Source organism: Anomaloglossus baeobatrachus (genome assembly GCF_048569485.1).
Source record: "Anomaloglossus baeobatrachus isolate aAnoBae1 chromosome 5 unlocalized genomic scaffold, aAnoBae1.hap1 SUPER_5_unloc_1, whole genome shotgun sequence".
Taxonomy (NCBI): domain Eukaryota; kingdom Metazoa; phylum Chordata; class Amphibia; order Anura; family Aromobatidae; genus Anomaloglossus; species Anomaloglossus baeobatrachus.
Window position 1 is genome coordinate 343,838 of NW_027441784.1, and position 18,132 is coordinate 361,969.

General features: G+C 47.3%; 1 protein-coding gene and 1 long non-coding RNA gene across 2 annotated transcripts in view; one reads left to right on the forward strand and one right to left on the reverse strand.

Annotated features, from left to right (window-relative positions):
- LOC142258754 (uncharacterized) overlaps nucleotides 1–18,132 on the forward strand; it is a 350,179-nt gene that overhangs the window by 274,056 nt on the left and 57,991 nt on the right. The gene's annotated exons all lie outside the window — the stretch shown is intronic.
- Nucleotides 53–4,036, reverse strand: LOC142258758 (uncharacterized). Its single transcript, XM_075331361.1, has 4 exons — nucleotides 3,904–4,036; nucleotides 3,723–3,820; nucleotides 561–710; nucleotides 53–431 (listed from the first exon to the last, which is right to left on the reverse strand). Exons 1-4 carry the CDS (start codon nucleotides 4,034–4,036, stop codon nucleotides 207–209), a joined length of 606 nt encoding a protein of 201 aa, XP_075187476.1. The 3' UTR covers nucleotides 53–206.

Here is an 18,132-nt window from a genome sequence, read left to right on the forward strand (position 1 = left end):
ACATACAGATAATTATAGGCCGTGTGTATTTAGTCCTGTCTATTACCTGGTGATATGAGGGGCTGGGGAACCGCCATCATGACGTCCTTGTACAGATCTTTGTGTCCTTCTAAATACTCCCACTCCTCCATGGAGAAATAGACGGTGACGTCCTGACACCTTATAGGAACCTGACACATACAATGATACCGTCACCCCCGATCCCTTCATAGCGTTACTGTATAATGTCCCAGCATTCCCAGCAGTGTCACCTCTCCAGTCAGCAGCTCAATCATCTTGTAGGTGAGTTCTAGGATCTTCTGGTCATTGATGTCCTCATGTATCGGGAGGTGAGGTGGAGGCCCCGTGATTGGGCTCAGGGGTCTTCCCCATCCCTCAGGCACAGGGGCCTGACAGCGCTCACTAGAGGTCTTCTTCACTACTGTGTAATCCTGGTTATGGAGAGACACAGTAATAAATCTCACTCCAGACATTTCCAGAGTCCTCACCTCTCCAGTTCTGTCCATCTGTTATTCCCATAGATAAGAATGATGTAATGTGACGTCATCAGAATCTCTCACCTCTCCAGTAAGCCGGAAGAGGATCTCTAGGGTGAGGTGTAATATCCCCTCCGCCATCTTGTCCCTGTCCATATCCATCCTTGATGGGTCAATCAGGAGAATTCTCTTATATAGAAGATCTCCACTGAGAGGATCCGATATTGTAGGGTCCTGAATGGGGAGAAGATGACGATGTAACATCAGAAAGAATCTGGTGTAATAATACAATTACTGGAGATAACCATTCACTAGATAGGGATGATTGCCGCACTGCCATGTGGAGTCCAGACTAAAGCTGGGTTCACACTAAGCGACAGTGACAACAACGTCGCTGTTACGTCACCATTTTCTGTGACGTAACAGCAACCTTGTAAGTCGCTGTTATGATCACAGCTTAGTTGTCGAAAACAGCAGCCGAAGCAGCGATCATAACGACACGCGTCGCTGTGCTGCAACATGTGCAGAGAGCAGGGAGCCGTGTACACTGAGCGCTGGCTCCCTGCTCTCCTAGCTACAGTACACATCGGGTTAATTACCCGATGTGTACTGCAGCTACATGTGCAGAGAGCAGGGAGCCGCGCACACTGCTTAGCGCCGGCTCCCTGCACTCCTAGCTACAGTACACATCGGGTTAATTACCCGATGTGTACTGCAGCCACATGTGCAGAGAGCTGGGAGCCGGCGCTGGAAGCGTGAGAGCGGCGGAGGCTGGTAACAAAGGTGAATATCGGGTAACCACCTTGGTTACCCGATGTTTACCTTGGTTACAGCTTACCGCAGCTGCCAGATGCCGGCTCCTGCTCCCTGCACATTCAGGATTGTTGCTCTCTCGCTGTCACACACAGCGATGCGTGCTTATCAGCGGGAGAGCAACAATAAAAAAACGAACCAGGGCTGTGTGTAACGAGCAGCGATCTCACAGCAGCGGCCAGATCGCTGCTCAGTGTCACACACAACGAGATCGCTAATGAGGTCACTGCTGCGTCACAAAAACCGTGACTCAGCAGCGATCTCAGCAGCGATCTCGCTGTGTGTGAAGCACCTCTAACTCTGCTCCTCATCACAGTGAATGGATCATTTGGGGGTTTCATCTGAATTATTTCATTTGAATAATTACATGTAAACCTGTCAAGATAATACGTTGTGTGAGGGCCACACTGCGCCCTGAACCAGGCTAATCCAGGGGGGCATGATTAAGTGCCGACCCAGTCATCACCAGAGCCTCTGAGGTAGGCACCAGTTACAAATACAGGGCAGTTCCTGGTTGTTGTGTTCCACAAAGAAGCTGAGCGGTGTATCATGAGAAAGATGGGGTGGGAGCCACTGCCTCTAGGGAAGAACAGGAAGTATAAACCCTGTCACTTACTCTGAGCAACCCTGAGCTCCCCGATGTCGCAAGACAGGTTCTTTCTCCTTGTGCAGCGATCACATGTCTATCCCGTCTTACCCTAATGACATCCGTGTCTAGTGAGCAGGGCAGGAGGAACACTAGTCCTGCTTTATGATAATGACACAAAAGGAAAACGACAGACAAAGGAAAAAGAAACTGCATTCCCAAACAACAAGTGGTAAAAAATGGGGGTGGAAAAAGAAATGAATAAAAAGGGAGATGATCAATAGGAAGACACCAAAGAAAACTTCCAGGCAGCAATCTCCAGGATCAAATTCAAAACAATTTCTCTTTCCATGGCTGACACCTCCATGCCAGCACCATGGAAAAGTAAGTTATCACTGGCAACTACTGAGGTGAAGTGGTGAGAACTTATACCAGAGGGGAGTGCAAAAATCAGAACAGATGAGACAACTCAGGATGGTAAGCCAAGAAAGACACAAGGGTTTGCTTAACCCTAGCAGCGCCAACATGAGGATAGTATGCACAACTAAGTGGAAGGCAAAGCAGATCCAACTAGTGCTGGCTTGCGCTGTGACCTTCTGACCCATAGGATAGGGGCGACCTCTCTCTGTCTGATCACCTGGTGTCGAAACCCTGATGTAAGTGTTCAGTGTAGAGAACGGGATAAATGTGATCCAAAAGTCACAGACAGATGGAGAAGTCACATCTATGATCAGCTCTAATCCTGCTGTGGTTGCCCCTGAGGCTTCAGGTGCCACAGGGTACTGCACCTCAGTTAGGGTGTAGTACTTATCCCGGGTTTAAGGTGGGTCGGTACCAGTTCCACCAACACACATACACACAGTTACAATGGGTTGCCCTCCTCAATGAGGACCGTGCCAGGGTCGCGTCACAGTAGGGGTCACTACAGCAGTGGGTTTACAGGATGCCAACGCACCAGGGGCTCCCTGATCTACTGGAAACGGGGACTCAGGGTCAGGGAGAAGCAACCACCAGGGGGGGTCAGGAGCACACAGTGGGAAGCGCAGGTTGACCTAGTGAGAGTAGTGAACCATCCGATGCAGTGGCTGGGGGCAACAGCTTGGAACACACAACACAACTACAAAAGGAGAGAACAGCTCTAGACACAGAGCAAAGCAGACATGCCGCGAAGCAGCTCTGTGGGCCAAGGTGTTTGAACACGGTCGCTGGGGAGAAGCAGGTGGCTGCTTCCACAGAACCAGTACTGTTGGGGTATAGAACCCTAGGGCAGGCATACTTTACGTTGTCTATCAACTCTGCAAGGGTCGCGGGAACGGCTAGAAGAGTCACCGGACCTGTCCAACCGAGTCTGCCGCTAAATAGCATAAAGGATCTGGGGCTGAGGTGTTGGACCAGCCCCACATTGGAATCGCGCTATCAGCATACAGAACGGGACACTTTACTGACACCGGGATCCCCATGTGCTTCATGCCACGAGATCCGATACTTAGCACAACAAAGGAGGAAGGGCTCATAGACTGACACACACCAGATCTAAAAAGAGTGTCCTCACCGCCCTCTCCCTCCATCCTACAAACCCGTCCACCGCCTTCCCTCCCTTCCTGTACGTCTCAGGATCACGAAACTGGGCAAGGCTGGCCTGTGACGATGCAGAGGATCCGCACCCCTGGCCCGGCGATGTGTCAGGTGAAAACCCCTCGACCCCGGTGTGCTACACTGCCATCTCCATCGCTCTCATTACACAAGTATAAAACATAACACTGGTGGATAAAACAAGACTGAGCATAATACCTTCACAGCCGTCTACACATCATAGGGAGATTTCATGGCACCTTCTCTACATCTACCTGATGATCCTGAAGAACATTGGGATCTTCTTGTTTACAGTCCTGTGGGAGACGAGGACGGGGACATCTCTCTGGTGTTGTCCTCTTACTGGATAGAACTGGAGGAGACACATACAGAGACTGAATTCATTCCTTACATACAGATACTTATAGGCCGTGTGTATTTAGTCCTGTCTATTACCTGGTGATGTGAGGGTCTTGGGAACCTCCATCATGACGTCCTTGTACAGATCTTTGTGTCCTTCTAAATACTCCCACTCCTCCATGGAGAAATAGACGGTGACGTCCTGACACCTTATAGGAACCTGACACATACAATGATACCGTCATCCCCCGATCCCTTCATAGCGTTACTGTATAATGTCCCAGCATTCCCAGAAGTGTCACCTCTCCAGTCAGCAGCTCAATCATCTTGTAGGTGAGTTCTAGGATCTTCTGATCATTGATGTCCTCATGTATCGGGGGGTGAGGTGGAGGCCCCGTGATTGGGCTCAGGGGTCTTCCCCATCCCTCAGACACAGGGGCCTGACAGCGCTCACTAGAGGTCTTCTTCACTACTGTGTAATCCTGGTTATGGAGAGACACAGTAATAAATCTCACTCCAGACATTTCCAGAGTCCTCACCTCTCCAGTTCTGTCCATCTGTTATTCCCATAGATAAGAATGATGTAATGTGACGTCATCAGAATCTCTCACCTCTCCAGTAAGCCGGAAGAGGATCTCTAGGGTGAGGTGTAATATCCTCTCCGCCATCTTGTCCCTGTCCATATCCATCCTTCACGGGGCAATCAGGAAAATTCTCTTCTATAGAAGATCTCCACTGAGAGGATCTGATATTATAAGGACCTGAATGGGAAGGAGATGAGCCGATATATAAAATACTGCAGATAATAAGGGAGGTGAGATATCACTTAGGTAGGAAAAAATATCAACATGAAATGTGCTATGTAAGTAATAAAACCGACCGATACAAGTAGCACATTATTTTTATAGCAATATAAATAAAATGAAAAGGGATGAATTATCCATATTGCACCTAGAATGGTATCCATGAAAATGTCGGCTCATTAAGAAAAAAACCAAGTCCTCACTCAACTCCATCGACGCAAAAATAATAATGTTACCGGTGTCGGAAAATGGCGACACAAACTGATTTTATTTTACAAAAGTGTTTTTTATTCACCACTAGAGATGAGTGAACCTGAGGTTCAGTGTTCGGTACGAACTCAGACTTTTCCGATAAGGGGCGGAGATCGGATGCTTTACGTATGTAAACCACTCTCACGAGTATCGATGTGCTCGGGTACGCTCGGTGCTCAGCCTGGTGTGAGCCGCTTGCAGTGTTTGATCATCTCACACTGGGAGTAACAACAGCATGATCGGATGTAGTGTGCACCATCTATTTATTTACCATTTCATCGGACTTTGAATTTACTTAATTTCCTATAGATTTCAATGTAAAATGAAAAACTATGAGTCATTTAAAAAAAAAAAAAAAAATCCTTCATATGGCAAAGTTGGCGAAAAAATAAAAGCAATTATTACTCCAGGAATAAGAGTAGGAAAATACAAAAGAGTAAAAACAAAAAATGTCCGAGTTTTTGGTTACGAACAGAGCAATGGAATTAGGTATTTTTGTTTCTAGCAGAAGCAGAGTGGCCCAGCATTGATTCATATGGGGCCTGTCTAATTTCCTTTTGTAGTTTATTTTAAGAATAAAAAAAATTCCCATGGCTCCTGTTCAGCCCCCATGGACTACTGACCTGGCCTCTGCATCAGGGGTCTGAGAATCGGTTTGCTCATCTCAAGACTGTAGTGATACGGCACAGTGAGATCCCTTGTATGGAAATCAGATCATGGAGACAAGTGTGACCGTAGCGGGGTCCCATGCACAATTTACCACCTATTTCTTGTTTTAAGGCAGCAAAATAGTGAAAATTAACCCGATTACAAAATGTGCCCACATTATATTTCACTACTAATGTAGCAAAATTCTGTAAATAAAAAAGATCAGATATTCCTTACTGGTTTCAAAGCTCGTAGACTTTAAACGTCCGGGCCATCTGACTCCTACTCTGCAGTGATGTTCTACAATGTCATTACATAGCAGTGCATCTACACGCAAACATGTAGCAACGGAGAGGAAATCTGTGCTTCTCTACATAAGCCAGAGACGGTTCATTACTGCCTCTGCCTTCTCTGTCACTGTACACACAGCTCTGCGGTACAATGCAGCTGGAACAGTGACACAGATCTCTGTGTGAGAGCCCCTACACCATCGGTACTTGCCAACTGTAATTGTTTGGAGTCTGGGGAGTGCGGTTTTATTTCTGGGGAGGCTCTGTTTTTTTTGAGGATGTTAGCTTTTTTGGGGGGTGTCTGCTTTCTCTGATAAAAGTCCTGCTGCATTCTTTAACTTTTATAGCTGCTTGGACACTTCCCTATGGAACCGCAACTGGGTCTTATTGTTGGAGTAGGGCTTATATTTTAAGTATACTAGGGCTTATTTTCAGGGGAGGTTTTATTTTTGAGGAAACACGGTAGAAAGAGCTGATGGTGCTTTCTCCCCCATACACAGAGGATTTGATCACTGCTGAGTCATTATATCAGCCCCAGTTACAAGGGAAGGAAGATGAACATAAAAATACCTAAATACTGAACTGACACCCCCCCCCCCCGCACAAAAGTGTGAAATATAGGAAAATACCACTATCAATCCAAATCTGTTATTAGCCCCAACCATTTAAAAAACAAACATATATACAAAATAACAAAATAGATTTGTTACAAAACAATGAAGTTACAAAATAGCTAAGAAATATTTCCCTGTGGTCATTAAGATATATTATGTATAATCTGTCTTTATTAAACAACAAAACAGCAAAGCAACATACATGAATCAGAACAAACAACTCTACAGCCATCTGACGTTCTAATAATTGCCACCGAGTGCACTGTAAGTTCTAGCTCAGGGGTCAGGAACCTTTTTGGCTAAGAGAGCCGTAAACGCCACATATTTTGAAATATAATTCCGCGAGAGCCGTACAATATGTTTAAAGGGCCATTGACAGATCAATCGCTCCAATGTTCACTTAGTACAGCAAGGAATGCTCCTCCCTGCTGTATAAAGCCACAACTGGACTGAAACAATGGTAATTAGCAGTAAAAAAATCAAATAAATAACTTACATTGTGAACTTGCGATACATGACATCAGTCCAGCAGTCTGGCTTCTTCTTTTTCCTGCGCATGACTGGAAGCTGGCATTCTTCCCACTTGATGTTGAGAGAATGCCAGCTTTGAGGCATTCGCAGAAGAAAGAAGCTGGAATATTGGACATGTCACACAACGCATTGTCAGTTATGTCAATTATCTATTTTATTATTTTACAGCGAATTATTGTTTAGGTCCAGCGGTGGCTTAGTGCAGCAGAGAGGAACACTCCTTTGTGTACTAAGTGACCGCTGGAGCAATTGTATCTGTCAGTGGCCCTTTTAAAAGTGTTGGTCTTACAGAAAATGAACAAAAAAGAGAGGCTCAGACCCAGGAAATACACACACAAGCCATACACAGCACTCAACATGCCGTATACACAGTACATAAGGAGAAGAAAAAAAGCTCTGCAGGTAAACATATGCACACCAGGAATTAGATATACCAATAAACCTCACAATATGAAACTTTATTAAGTGCCAAACACAACAAACACAGCACACATACACACCATATACACAGCACACACGCCGTATACACAGCACACGCACGCGCCGTATACACAGCACACGCACGCGCCGTATACACAGCACACGCACGCGCCGTATGCACATCACACACAGATATAAGTACCTGCTGCTTAGTTGCCCTGTAAGATCAGGTGCAGCACAAGTGATGGATGCAGCAGTTCAAGGGCTGGCTTCATTCTCCTCTTTTCTCTCCAAGAAAAGACCTTATAGACCTGAGCAGCAGAGCACAGAACTGGAGGGTGAGAGGCAGAACGCACGGCACTATACAGGCCCCTGCCCCATCACTCTGCTTCTATCTGCAATTTCACAGGGGAGCATGTAGGAGCCGGAGGGAGGAAGTCCCACCCCCAGTGCTGTCTGCCGGCAATAGACAAGATCAGTGGCTGCCCGAGCACTGCAGCCTCCGGGAATCTGCCCCAGTGCCCCGGGGGCCGCAGAAAAGGTCATCGCGGGCTGGATGTTCCCCACCCCTGCCTTAAAGGGACGGCAGGCACAGTTTCCTGCCGAGGACTGCGGTCCCCGGAACTCAGCCCAGGGACAGCAGAACTGAAGGCGAGTGGCCAAAATGCCGCCCCCCTGACATGTGCCGCCCGGGGCGGACTGCCCCCTCCGCCCCCCCTTTGCTACGCCACTGCAGACCTGCGGGAGAGGCGGGGGGAGGCGGCCCCCCCACCCCTCCACCGGCCAGCCCACCGGGAGAAGTCCCGCCCAGGGCCGGCTCCAGGTTTTTGTGGGCCCTGGGCGAAAGAGTCTCAGTGGGCCCCATCCACACATAGACATGCACAGATACATACACATACAGGCACACGTACACATACTTAAAGAGAAATTCACAAAAACACATAAATAGACATAAATCTAGACACAGTCATATACACTGCCATACATAGATACATATCATACATACACACACATTATTTTTATATATTTATCCTGTATATATATTTCTAATATTGGGAAGCCGGCAACAGCCTCATTCACCTCCCGGCTTGTCTAACAGACATGGCCACACATAGAGCACACTAACACTGCTGTATATACATCCCAAGAGAGGTCTGGGGTGGGGGGGACATACAACTCTGGGGGTATAGTAGTATGCAGCCCCCATATTGTGTTCTGAAGCCCCCATTGTCCTCCATATAGTATTATGTAGCCCCCACATGCACTATGCAGCCCCCATATAGCACAATGCAGACCCAGATAGCATTAGGCACCTTCATGTAGTATACAGCACACATATAGCACAATGCAGACCCAGATAGCAATAGGCACCCTCATGTAGTACACAGCCCCTAAATACCACAGTGCAGAGCCAGATAGCATTAGGCACCCTCATGTAGTACACAGCACCTATATAACACAGTGCAGAGCCAGACAGCACAGTGCAGAGCCAGATAGCATTAGGCACCCTCATGTAGTACACAGCACCTATATAACACAGTGCAGAGCCAGATAGCATTAGGTATCCTCATGTAGTACACAGACCTATATAGTACAGTGCAGACCCAGACAGCACAGTGGAGAGCCAGATAGCATTAGGCACCCTCATGTAGCATACAGCTTGTATATAGCATAGCCTGTATATAGCACAGTGCAGAGCCAGATAGCAGTAGGCACCCTCATGTAGAATACAGTGATTAATACTCAGTGGCGTAACTAGAGTTTGATGGGCCCTGGTGCAAAATTTGGATCGGGGCCCCCCTCCACGTACACCGACACTTAGGGTGCGGGATAATGACACTGACACTCGGGGTACAGGATAATGATGCTGACACTTGGCTCTTACCCTCAGCACCCAGGTTTCCCATGATCTGAAATCCCTCTATCAGTACCCAGCTTTCCCATGTTCTGATATCCATCTTTCCCTCAGCACCCAGCTTTCCCATAACAGAGTAAAGCTGGGTGCTGAGAGATGTATAGCAGAGCATGGGAAAGCTGGGTGCTGAGGGAAAGAGCCTTTTTCCCTCAGCACAAAACATTCCCATCCCATACTTGTATCTTTTTCCTCCTTGTATATAGATCTCCAAATACTATAATGGCCCCCACATAGCCTTCCGTATAATATAAAGGGTCCCACATAACCCGTCATATATTATAATGCACCCCCATAGTTCTCCATGTATTATAATTCACCCCATAGTACTCCATATATTATACTGCACCACAGTCCTCCATGTTTTATAACGCACACCCATGTGTGACCATGTGTAAGGTAGCCTCCATATTCCTCCATTTATTATAATGTAGCCCCCATAGTGCTATATGTATTATAATGTAGCGCCATAAATCATCATTTTGTATTATGCAGCCCCATACTCCTCCATGTATAATGCACCCCTAGTCCATGTATAAGGTGTCCTTCATGTTTATTATGCAGTCCCATAGACCTCCATGTATCATGGAGCCAGGCCCCTCCAGGCCTCCATGTGTCATGCAGCCAGCAAAATAAAAAACAAGTACCTCTCTTCTCCTTCCAACCCTGCGACTGCGGTAGTTACGCCCCTGCCCCCATATGTCACACACCCTGCACCCCCATATCACACACACTACACCCCCATATCTCACACACCCTGCTTCCCATACAGCCTGCACCCCCATATCACACACACTACACCCCCATATCACACACCCTGCTTCCGATACAGCCTGCACCCCCCATATCACACACACACACACTGCTCCCCATACAGCCTGCACCCCCCATATCCCACACACACACACACACACACTGCTCCCCATACAGCCTGCACCCCCCATATCCCACACACACTGCTTCCCATACAGCCTGCACCCCCCATATCCCACACACACACACTGCTCCCCATACAGCCTGCACCCCCCATATCCCACACACACTGCTTCCCATACAGCCTGCACCCCCCATATCCCACACACACACACACACACACTGCTCCCCATACAGCCTGCACCCCCCATATCCCACACACACACACACACACACTGCTCCCCATACAGCCTGCACCCCCCATATCCCACACACACACACACACTGCTCCCCATACAGCCTGCACCCCCCATATCCCACACACACACACACACTGCTTCCCATACAGCCTGCACCCCCCATATCCCACACACACACACACACTGCTCCCCATACAGCCTGCACCCCCCATATCCCACACACACACACTGCTCCCCATACAGCCTGCACCCCCCATATCCCACACACACACACTGCTCCCCATACAGCCTGCAGCCCCCATATCCCACACATACTGCTTCCCATACAGCCTGCACCCCCCATATCCCACACACACTGCTCCCCATACAGCCTGCACCCCCCATATCCCACACACTGCTCCCCATACAGCCTGCACCCCCCATATCCCACACACACACACTGCTCCCCATACAGCCTGCACCCCCCATATCCCACACACACTGCTTCCCATACAGCCTGCACCCCCCATATCCCACACACACACACACACACTGCTCCCCATACAGCCTGCACCCCCCATATCCCACACACACACACTGCTCCCCATACAGCCTGCACCCCCCATATCCCACACACACACACACACTGCTCCCCATACAGCCTGCACCCCCCATATCCCACACACTGCTCCCCATACAGCCTGCACCCCCCATATGTCACACACTACACCCCCATATCTCACACACCCTGCTTCCCATACAGCCTGCACCCCCCCATGTCACATACACACTACACCCCCATATCTCTCACACCCTGCTTCCCATACAGCCTGCACCCCCCAGATCTCACACACTACACCCCCATATGTCACATACCCTGCTCCCCATACAGCCGGCACCCCCCATATCACACACAATACACCCCCATATCACACACACCCTGCCCACATATCTCACCCTGCCTGTACCCCAACTTACCCCTCTCAAACACTCTGCACCCCTTCACATGCTTCTGTCACAGTCTGCAGCCCTCATATGCACTCACCCTGCAGCCCTCATATGCCCCTCACCCTCATGTCCCATCTTTTCTTATTACCAGTCATCATGTGTCCAAATCGCCTTCAGTATCTTGCTTTCTGCCCGGCCTCCTGTGTCTCCTCCCACACAGTCACATGGGCGTGACATCATCGCAGGTCCTGCAGGATGGAGATTCCGTCTGCTGTGCAGGTCAGGACTAGCACTCCTGCAGCTCAGACACGGCTGGTGGCCTCTCCAGGTCAGGGGCCCCTCTACTGACACCGGGCTTCCCTGACTCACAGGCCGGCCACTACACAGCGGCACTACACATAGGGGCCCGGCAGCCGGCTCTGCAGAGCGGCTGCCGGGCCCCTATGTGTACTAGTGCCGCTGTGTAGTGGCCGGCCTGTGAGTCAGGGGAGTCCAGTGTCAGTAGAGGGGCGGCTCACTCGTTCCCCCGCTGATCCGGTCTCCTCGGCGCATCGTCCATTGCTGTCGCTCGCTCTGACCTCTCAGCAGGTGCGCAGTGATGACGTCACCGCGGTCCTCTGCAGACCTGTCAGAAGAACGCTGACAGTCACAGCGGGGAGAATGATAAGAGAGAGAGCGCCGCTCACTCTCTCATCATTGCTCTCAATTGTATCGGCACCTGCGATGCCGATGCAATTGAAAGCTCGATCCTCGGCGGGGGGCGGTGACAGCGCGGCCACCGGGCCCCCCTGAGTAGCGGTGCGCCACTCCTGCCACCGCGAGTGGGCCCCCCCGGCAGCTCAGGGCCCCGTCATTTGACCGGGTTTGCCGGGTGCTGGCGCCGGCCCTGGTCCCGCCCCTCCCGCCTGTCAGTCCGGGCCTGATCAGCGTGCACCGCGGCCTGATGGAGCGCGGTGCATGCATCCTTCCCATAGACAGGTAGGAGCCCTGTCTGCGAGCCAGATACGGCCATCAAAAGAGCCATATGTGGCTCGCGAGCCATAGGTTCCCGACCCCTGTTCTAGCTGTTCACAAAGTGTGAGCAGCTCTACATGTAAACAATACACATTTTTATGACTCGCGAAACCTCAAAGTGTAAAGGTGAATCGAGTCAATATCATTGAAAATGGAAAGAGATATTGAGAAGAGATAGAGAGCGATATAGAGAGATATAGAGAGATATAGAGAGAAAGAGAGCGAGAGAGAGCGAGGAAATGAACAGATAGGATAGAAAGAAAAAGAAAAGGGGAAAAAAGGGAGGTAAGAAAGGGAAACAAAGGAGGGGAATGTCGGATAGTGTGAGATATAGGATCGATCTTGATCGTAACTGGATCCAACTCACAGGCCAAAGAGATCCCGGTAATCGCTAGTGTCCTTGAAGAGGATCCAAGGCTGCCACATCTTCAAATATCTCTCATTGTCCCCCTCTACCTCAGCTGACAAATCCTCCATGTGATAAATAAAAGCTAGTTCCTGTTGCCATTCCCTCAGGCATGGAACCCCTGATGATCGCCAATGCCTAGGTATCCCCACTGTGCGGCCGTTAGGTAAAACCGCAGCAAATCACACTTCTGAGATCTAATAGAGCAAGGAAGTATCGATACTAGAGATATCTGAAGAGAAGGGATCGCTAACCTCTCCGGTAATTATAAAGTACGGCTGTATAACTGCCTCCCAAAAAGGCTGAAGTTTAGAACAATCCCACCATACATGTGTCATGGTTCCACGGTCTGTTCCACAACGCCAACACATTTTGGACACCAAAGGGAAAATCCTGTGAAGCCTTACCGGATATTGGTACCACCTGGTTAGAATCTTATAGTTTTTTTCTTTGGTGTATCCAGCTGTGGACATCTTCTGCGTAAATAAATACACTTTCTGTTTTTCCTCATCTGTAAAACATGTCCGCAGCTCTGCTTCCCAGATAGTAATCAAACTCAGATCCACGTGCGCAGAAGGTGTACCTTGACCCAATAATTTATAGATAAGTGATATCAAATGGAGAGGTATGGTGTCCTGTAAGAATAGTTTCTCAAAAAGGAAAGTGTACTATTAGGTGAGGGCCAACCCCCTTCAACTGAGCACAAACAAAGGAGTACAGCTGTCTATATTCGATCCACGACAATGACTGAGGGGGGTTCTAAGTTCTGCATATCAGTATATGGCATAATATTAGTTCTCTGTAACATGTCGTAGATATGACAGTCATCCTCCACATTCCAACGTAAGAATGTGTTTCGCGAGATGCCTGGTGGAAATTTCGGGTTGGAGAAATTTGGGGATAACAGAATAGAGGGTCCAACCAGGGAACTCTTTCATCCCAAACTTTCAATGTGGTTTTAGTCAAGATATCTGCCATTCCTGTGTGCACCCTGTCCCATGTCCCCAGCCTTGGTATATATTTTAGGGGCATTGATGTACGTCCCTGTTCCAGAGCAGCCCACTTTTTAGTGTCTGCATGGAAATGACAGTCAAACACGTGCACTAGAGATGATATCTACGGAAGTCTGGGAGACCGATGCCACCTTTAGAGGTAGGGCGTGTGAGTATCTGATACTTAATCCTGGCTCTAGAGTGTCCCCATATAATAAATTTATGCAGGGCGGACTTCAAAGTGTGAAAAAAACTGGTGAGAGGGAGTATTGGGAATGCTTGGAACAAATATAAGAACCGAGGGAGTATATCCATTTTGAATGTGTTAATACACTTGAGCTAAGAGATGATTTTTTTTATGATACGCTACAAGATCCCTTACAGTATATGAGAAAAGCGCCTGATAGTTCATGGAGTAGAGGGAGTCTAGAATAGCAGAGATGGAGATACCTAACAAATTGGATTGCCCTGGACTGACACTTAAAAGGGAAGCTAGTTTTGGCCATCGATACCTCTGTGGGGCTCAGAGGAACATTCAAGGCTTCTGATTTTCCATAATTGATCTTAAAGTTACTTACATCCCCAAATTTCTTTAACTCTAACAACATATATTATGACGGCATCCAGCTTTCAGTCATAGGGGTGGCACCGATGCAGTTTTAATCTCCACTCAGTAAACCATGCTATCAGCACTGACTGACAGCAGGTTCTAATGCTGAGCGGCTGTCAGTCACTGCGGGGGGCAGGGTATATATGTGGTAATAACAGACATTTTCCCTTATTTCCCACCAGTTTCGCTCGACATCAGCAATAAAAACTCGATGCTGAAGTTGGTTTGTTATTGGTCCAGTTTCTTATTCGTGGCTGAAGTTGATTTCTTATTTGGGTTTTTTCTCTGTTTTTCTTTTTACAGGTTTAACAACAAACGTAAAAAAAAAAAATCACAATAATAAAGTACAATACAGCGAGGAGCCTGGATGTGAATACACTTAACAGCAGCTACAAAAATGATAAAACTGGGATAAATTGGGCATGAAAGTGGGCACTGAAAAGCGTAGTTGAAAGGGTTAAATGACTTTGGAGCACTGATTTCACACCACCATTATATAGTGATGTCTCGCATCTAACTCAGGCCACTCCAACCCGGCCCAAATGGGTTCTGGGCGTCAGAACTGGCACCAGAGTGGGCAAATAGCCAATTCACCCAGATGTGAATAAGTAACTGGTGTTCTGTAAAGTTCTCTTCCGGCTGATGTAAATGGGTTTCTGGCATTAATTAGTAATCACAAAGGGAAAGCCGCCATTGTTCTCTGATTTCAGTCTATTCTCAAATTACCTATATAGATCAGTGATCCAAGGCCATTTAACCCTTTCCACAACGCCCTTCGGTGCCACTTTGATGCCCATTTTTGTGACTGTTTTATCATTTTTGTTGGTCCTTTTCAGTGTATTCACATTCAGGCTCCACATTGCAGGGGATTATTCATTTTTTATTTTTGTTGTTAAACCTGTTAAAAAAAAAAGAAGAACAGAAAAAACCCGAATGAGAAACAGACTTCAGCATCGCCATAAAAGCAAACAAACAAATAAAGACGACGACAGGAACAGGAAAATAAAGCCGAGAAAATCGCGAAAAAAGACACAAAATCTTCTGGAAAATCCGAACAAAAAAAAGATTTTCACAAATCATTAACCTGAATGTACCAATCAATATGATAAAAAAAAATGTTTAAAAGAACTGAGAGTCGTGGGTGGTTGATACCTTTTAATGGCTAACTGAAAAGATGGTAATAATAGCAGCTTTCCAGACTACTCAGGTCTCTTCATCAGGCTCAGTATAACACAAAATCTAAAGAGTCACATATTTATACACAACAGGACATAGAATAGAGCAGTAAATAAGAAAGGTTATGTGAAGCAGAACTATCAGTATGGCAAGAGGACAATCAGTTGTTGCAGTAAATATTGGAGCAGTTCATAGATAAGGAGTGTGAAAGTTTTATTGTCCTCTGATTGAGGTCTGGTCTGTGTTGTGATGCCCCCAGATGCTCTGAGGAGCACATTTCTTAATTGATGTAAAAAGACATAAATCCATGTGACCCCTTCATTCCTGCTCTGAATGTGTCACCGGTCGTCATACGTTTGTATTCCCAGACTCTTCTCTGTCTGTCGGTTTTGAAGTTTCCTTTCAATACCAGCAATTTCATGTCCATGATGCTGTGGTCTGGGTACAGAAATGTTTGGCCACAGGTAGATGTATCCTTTTTTTCTCTAATTGTGTAGCGATAAGAATTCATCCTTGTCCTGAGTTGTTGTCCTGTCTCCCCTACCTACAGACCCCCAGTTGGACTTTTTGTACATATAATTAAGTACACCCCATTAGTTGTGGTGCAGCTGAAGGTCCCTGGGATCTTGTAGTCCTGAAGTGATCTGGGAATCTTTATCTTGTCCATTGTCAATATAAATGGACAGGTCTTACATTTTTTCTGGTTGCAGGGAAATGTTCCTGTTGTTGGAGAGGACAGGGAGCTTCTGACAATGATGTTCCTTAGGTTTGGGGGCTGCCTAAAACACAGAAGTGGGGGATCTGGAAAAATAGATTTTAATCGGGCATCTTTTTGCAGTAATGGTTGTAGTTTCCGTGCAGCTCCTCTTAACACCTCCAGATTTGGATTGTAGGTGATCACAAGAGGGACCCGGTTGTTTTCTTCTTTAGTTTTATAAAGTAGGAGATAGTTTCTTGATTTTCTGGTGGCTAACTTTTCAAATTGTTCCAGGATAGTCAAAATTATTCAAAGTGTAAACCAAACAAATCCCTTTAAAATTATTCTTTATTTCATAAATATTAAAAATTCCCAAGTGATTCACCCATACACATAATTATCATGGGGAATTTTATAAATATATATACAACCAAGATAGAATAGCCGTATTCTAGGAAGATATATAAATTCAATTGGTGGCAGAGGTCAGGATCTAGGATCTTACATTAAAGATACTCTTGCCCTATTGTACACTAACCCCTACCTACCAACGGAGGGTATGACGTCTTAGCTTAACTGGGCGCCCCTGTTCCTCGACGGCTATCCCTTAATTCCCCTGATAATTTGCCCTACCATATAAGGACAGAATATTACTCTAAACTATGCGGTACATCAAATTATTTATGGTTGGACAGGTGGACCTTTACATTTTATCTGAGAAAGCTATGTTCTGATTCAATATGCCAAAAGCTTTCCTCCTATGTTTAATCAGTAATGTTCCATATAATCATAAATTCTTACACCTTATTGTGACGGGGTGTACAGCAGAGCAAGGAGAGACAACAGGCCGAGGAACGATCCAACAGGTTTATTCACAAGAACACTGGAACAGCACACGATAAGTCCACGTACAACAGATTCGGGGGCCCTTCCCGACAATCCTCGGACCGGATAACAGAGCAATCGTCCTTACAGTAGTCCAAAGAGTTCCACACAATCCCACGGGCCGCCACACAGGCCTAGCTCCGTCCGTGTCCACAGCCACACAGGCTGGAGCTCCTGCTCCCTTCAAGTTTCAGCTCACTCTGACTGAATCTCCCAGGTAAGCAGAGTTTACACTAGTTGGACTCTAGGCCCACCTCCCCCTACTCCCAGGGATGGAAGTGCCTCAAGAGGATATAACCTTGCATTTTAGGGGGTGATTACCTACAACAATAGAAATGTACACAGAAGTAGTTCAAATAAGACAATGAACCCAGCTTGAATAGGAATCTGTACAGCAAGATACACCTCCCGCAAGGAAATACATGAATTACAACTAATACAACCAGGAAAATATACATATCATGACATAGTATCACAGCATATACAGTGAGAGGGTAAATTACATCTTCACAATCCCTCCCCCTCCCAACTTGTGTACGTACTAGGGACCTCTACAGGTCACTGGTTAAGTACACACAGGCAGAGCGTTACTTACATGTGGCTTCATGCAGCCACGAATTGGCATCGTAGCTCTCCCACATCATTGCCCAGGAGAACAGCTGCAGGCAGACCACCCATCACCCCAACGACACATCGCCTGACCCCAAAACCAAAGTTCAGATCCACAGTGGCTGTGGGAATAGTCCTCCATTGTCCACCAGCCAGTTCAATAACAATCCCAGGTCCTCTATGGATTGCCTCAGGCCGAACCACTCGGGGATCAGCCAGTGTGAGGAAAGCACCCGAGTCACAAAATCCAACAAGTCTCTGTCCATCCAGCACAACCTCCTGCAAGTGCTTACCTCGATGAGCAGAAGTCGTCATAACTGCGGGTCGCACCCCGTAAACTCCTGGTGGTGCAACATGGGGGGCTGAGTCACTCGGCCAGTCCTCACATAACGGTGCCACATCTTCCTCCATGGCACTGGGCTGTAAA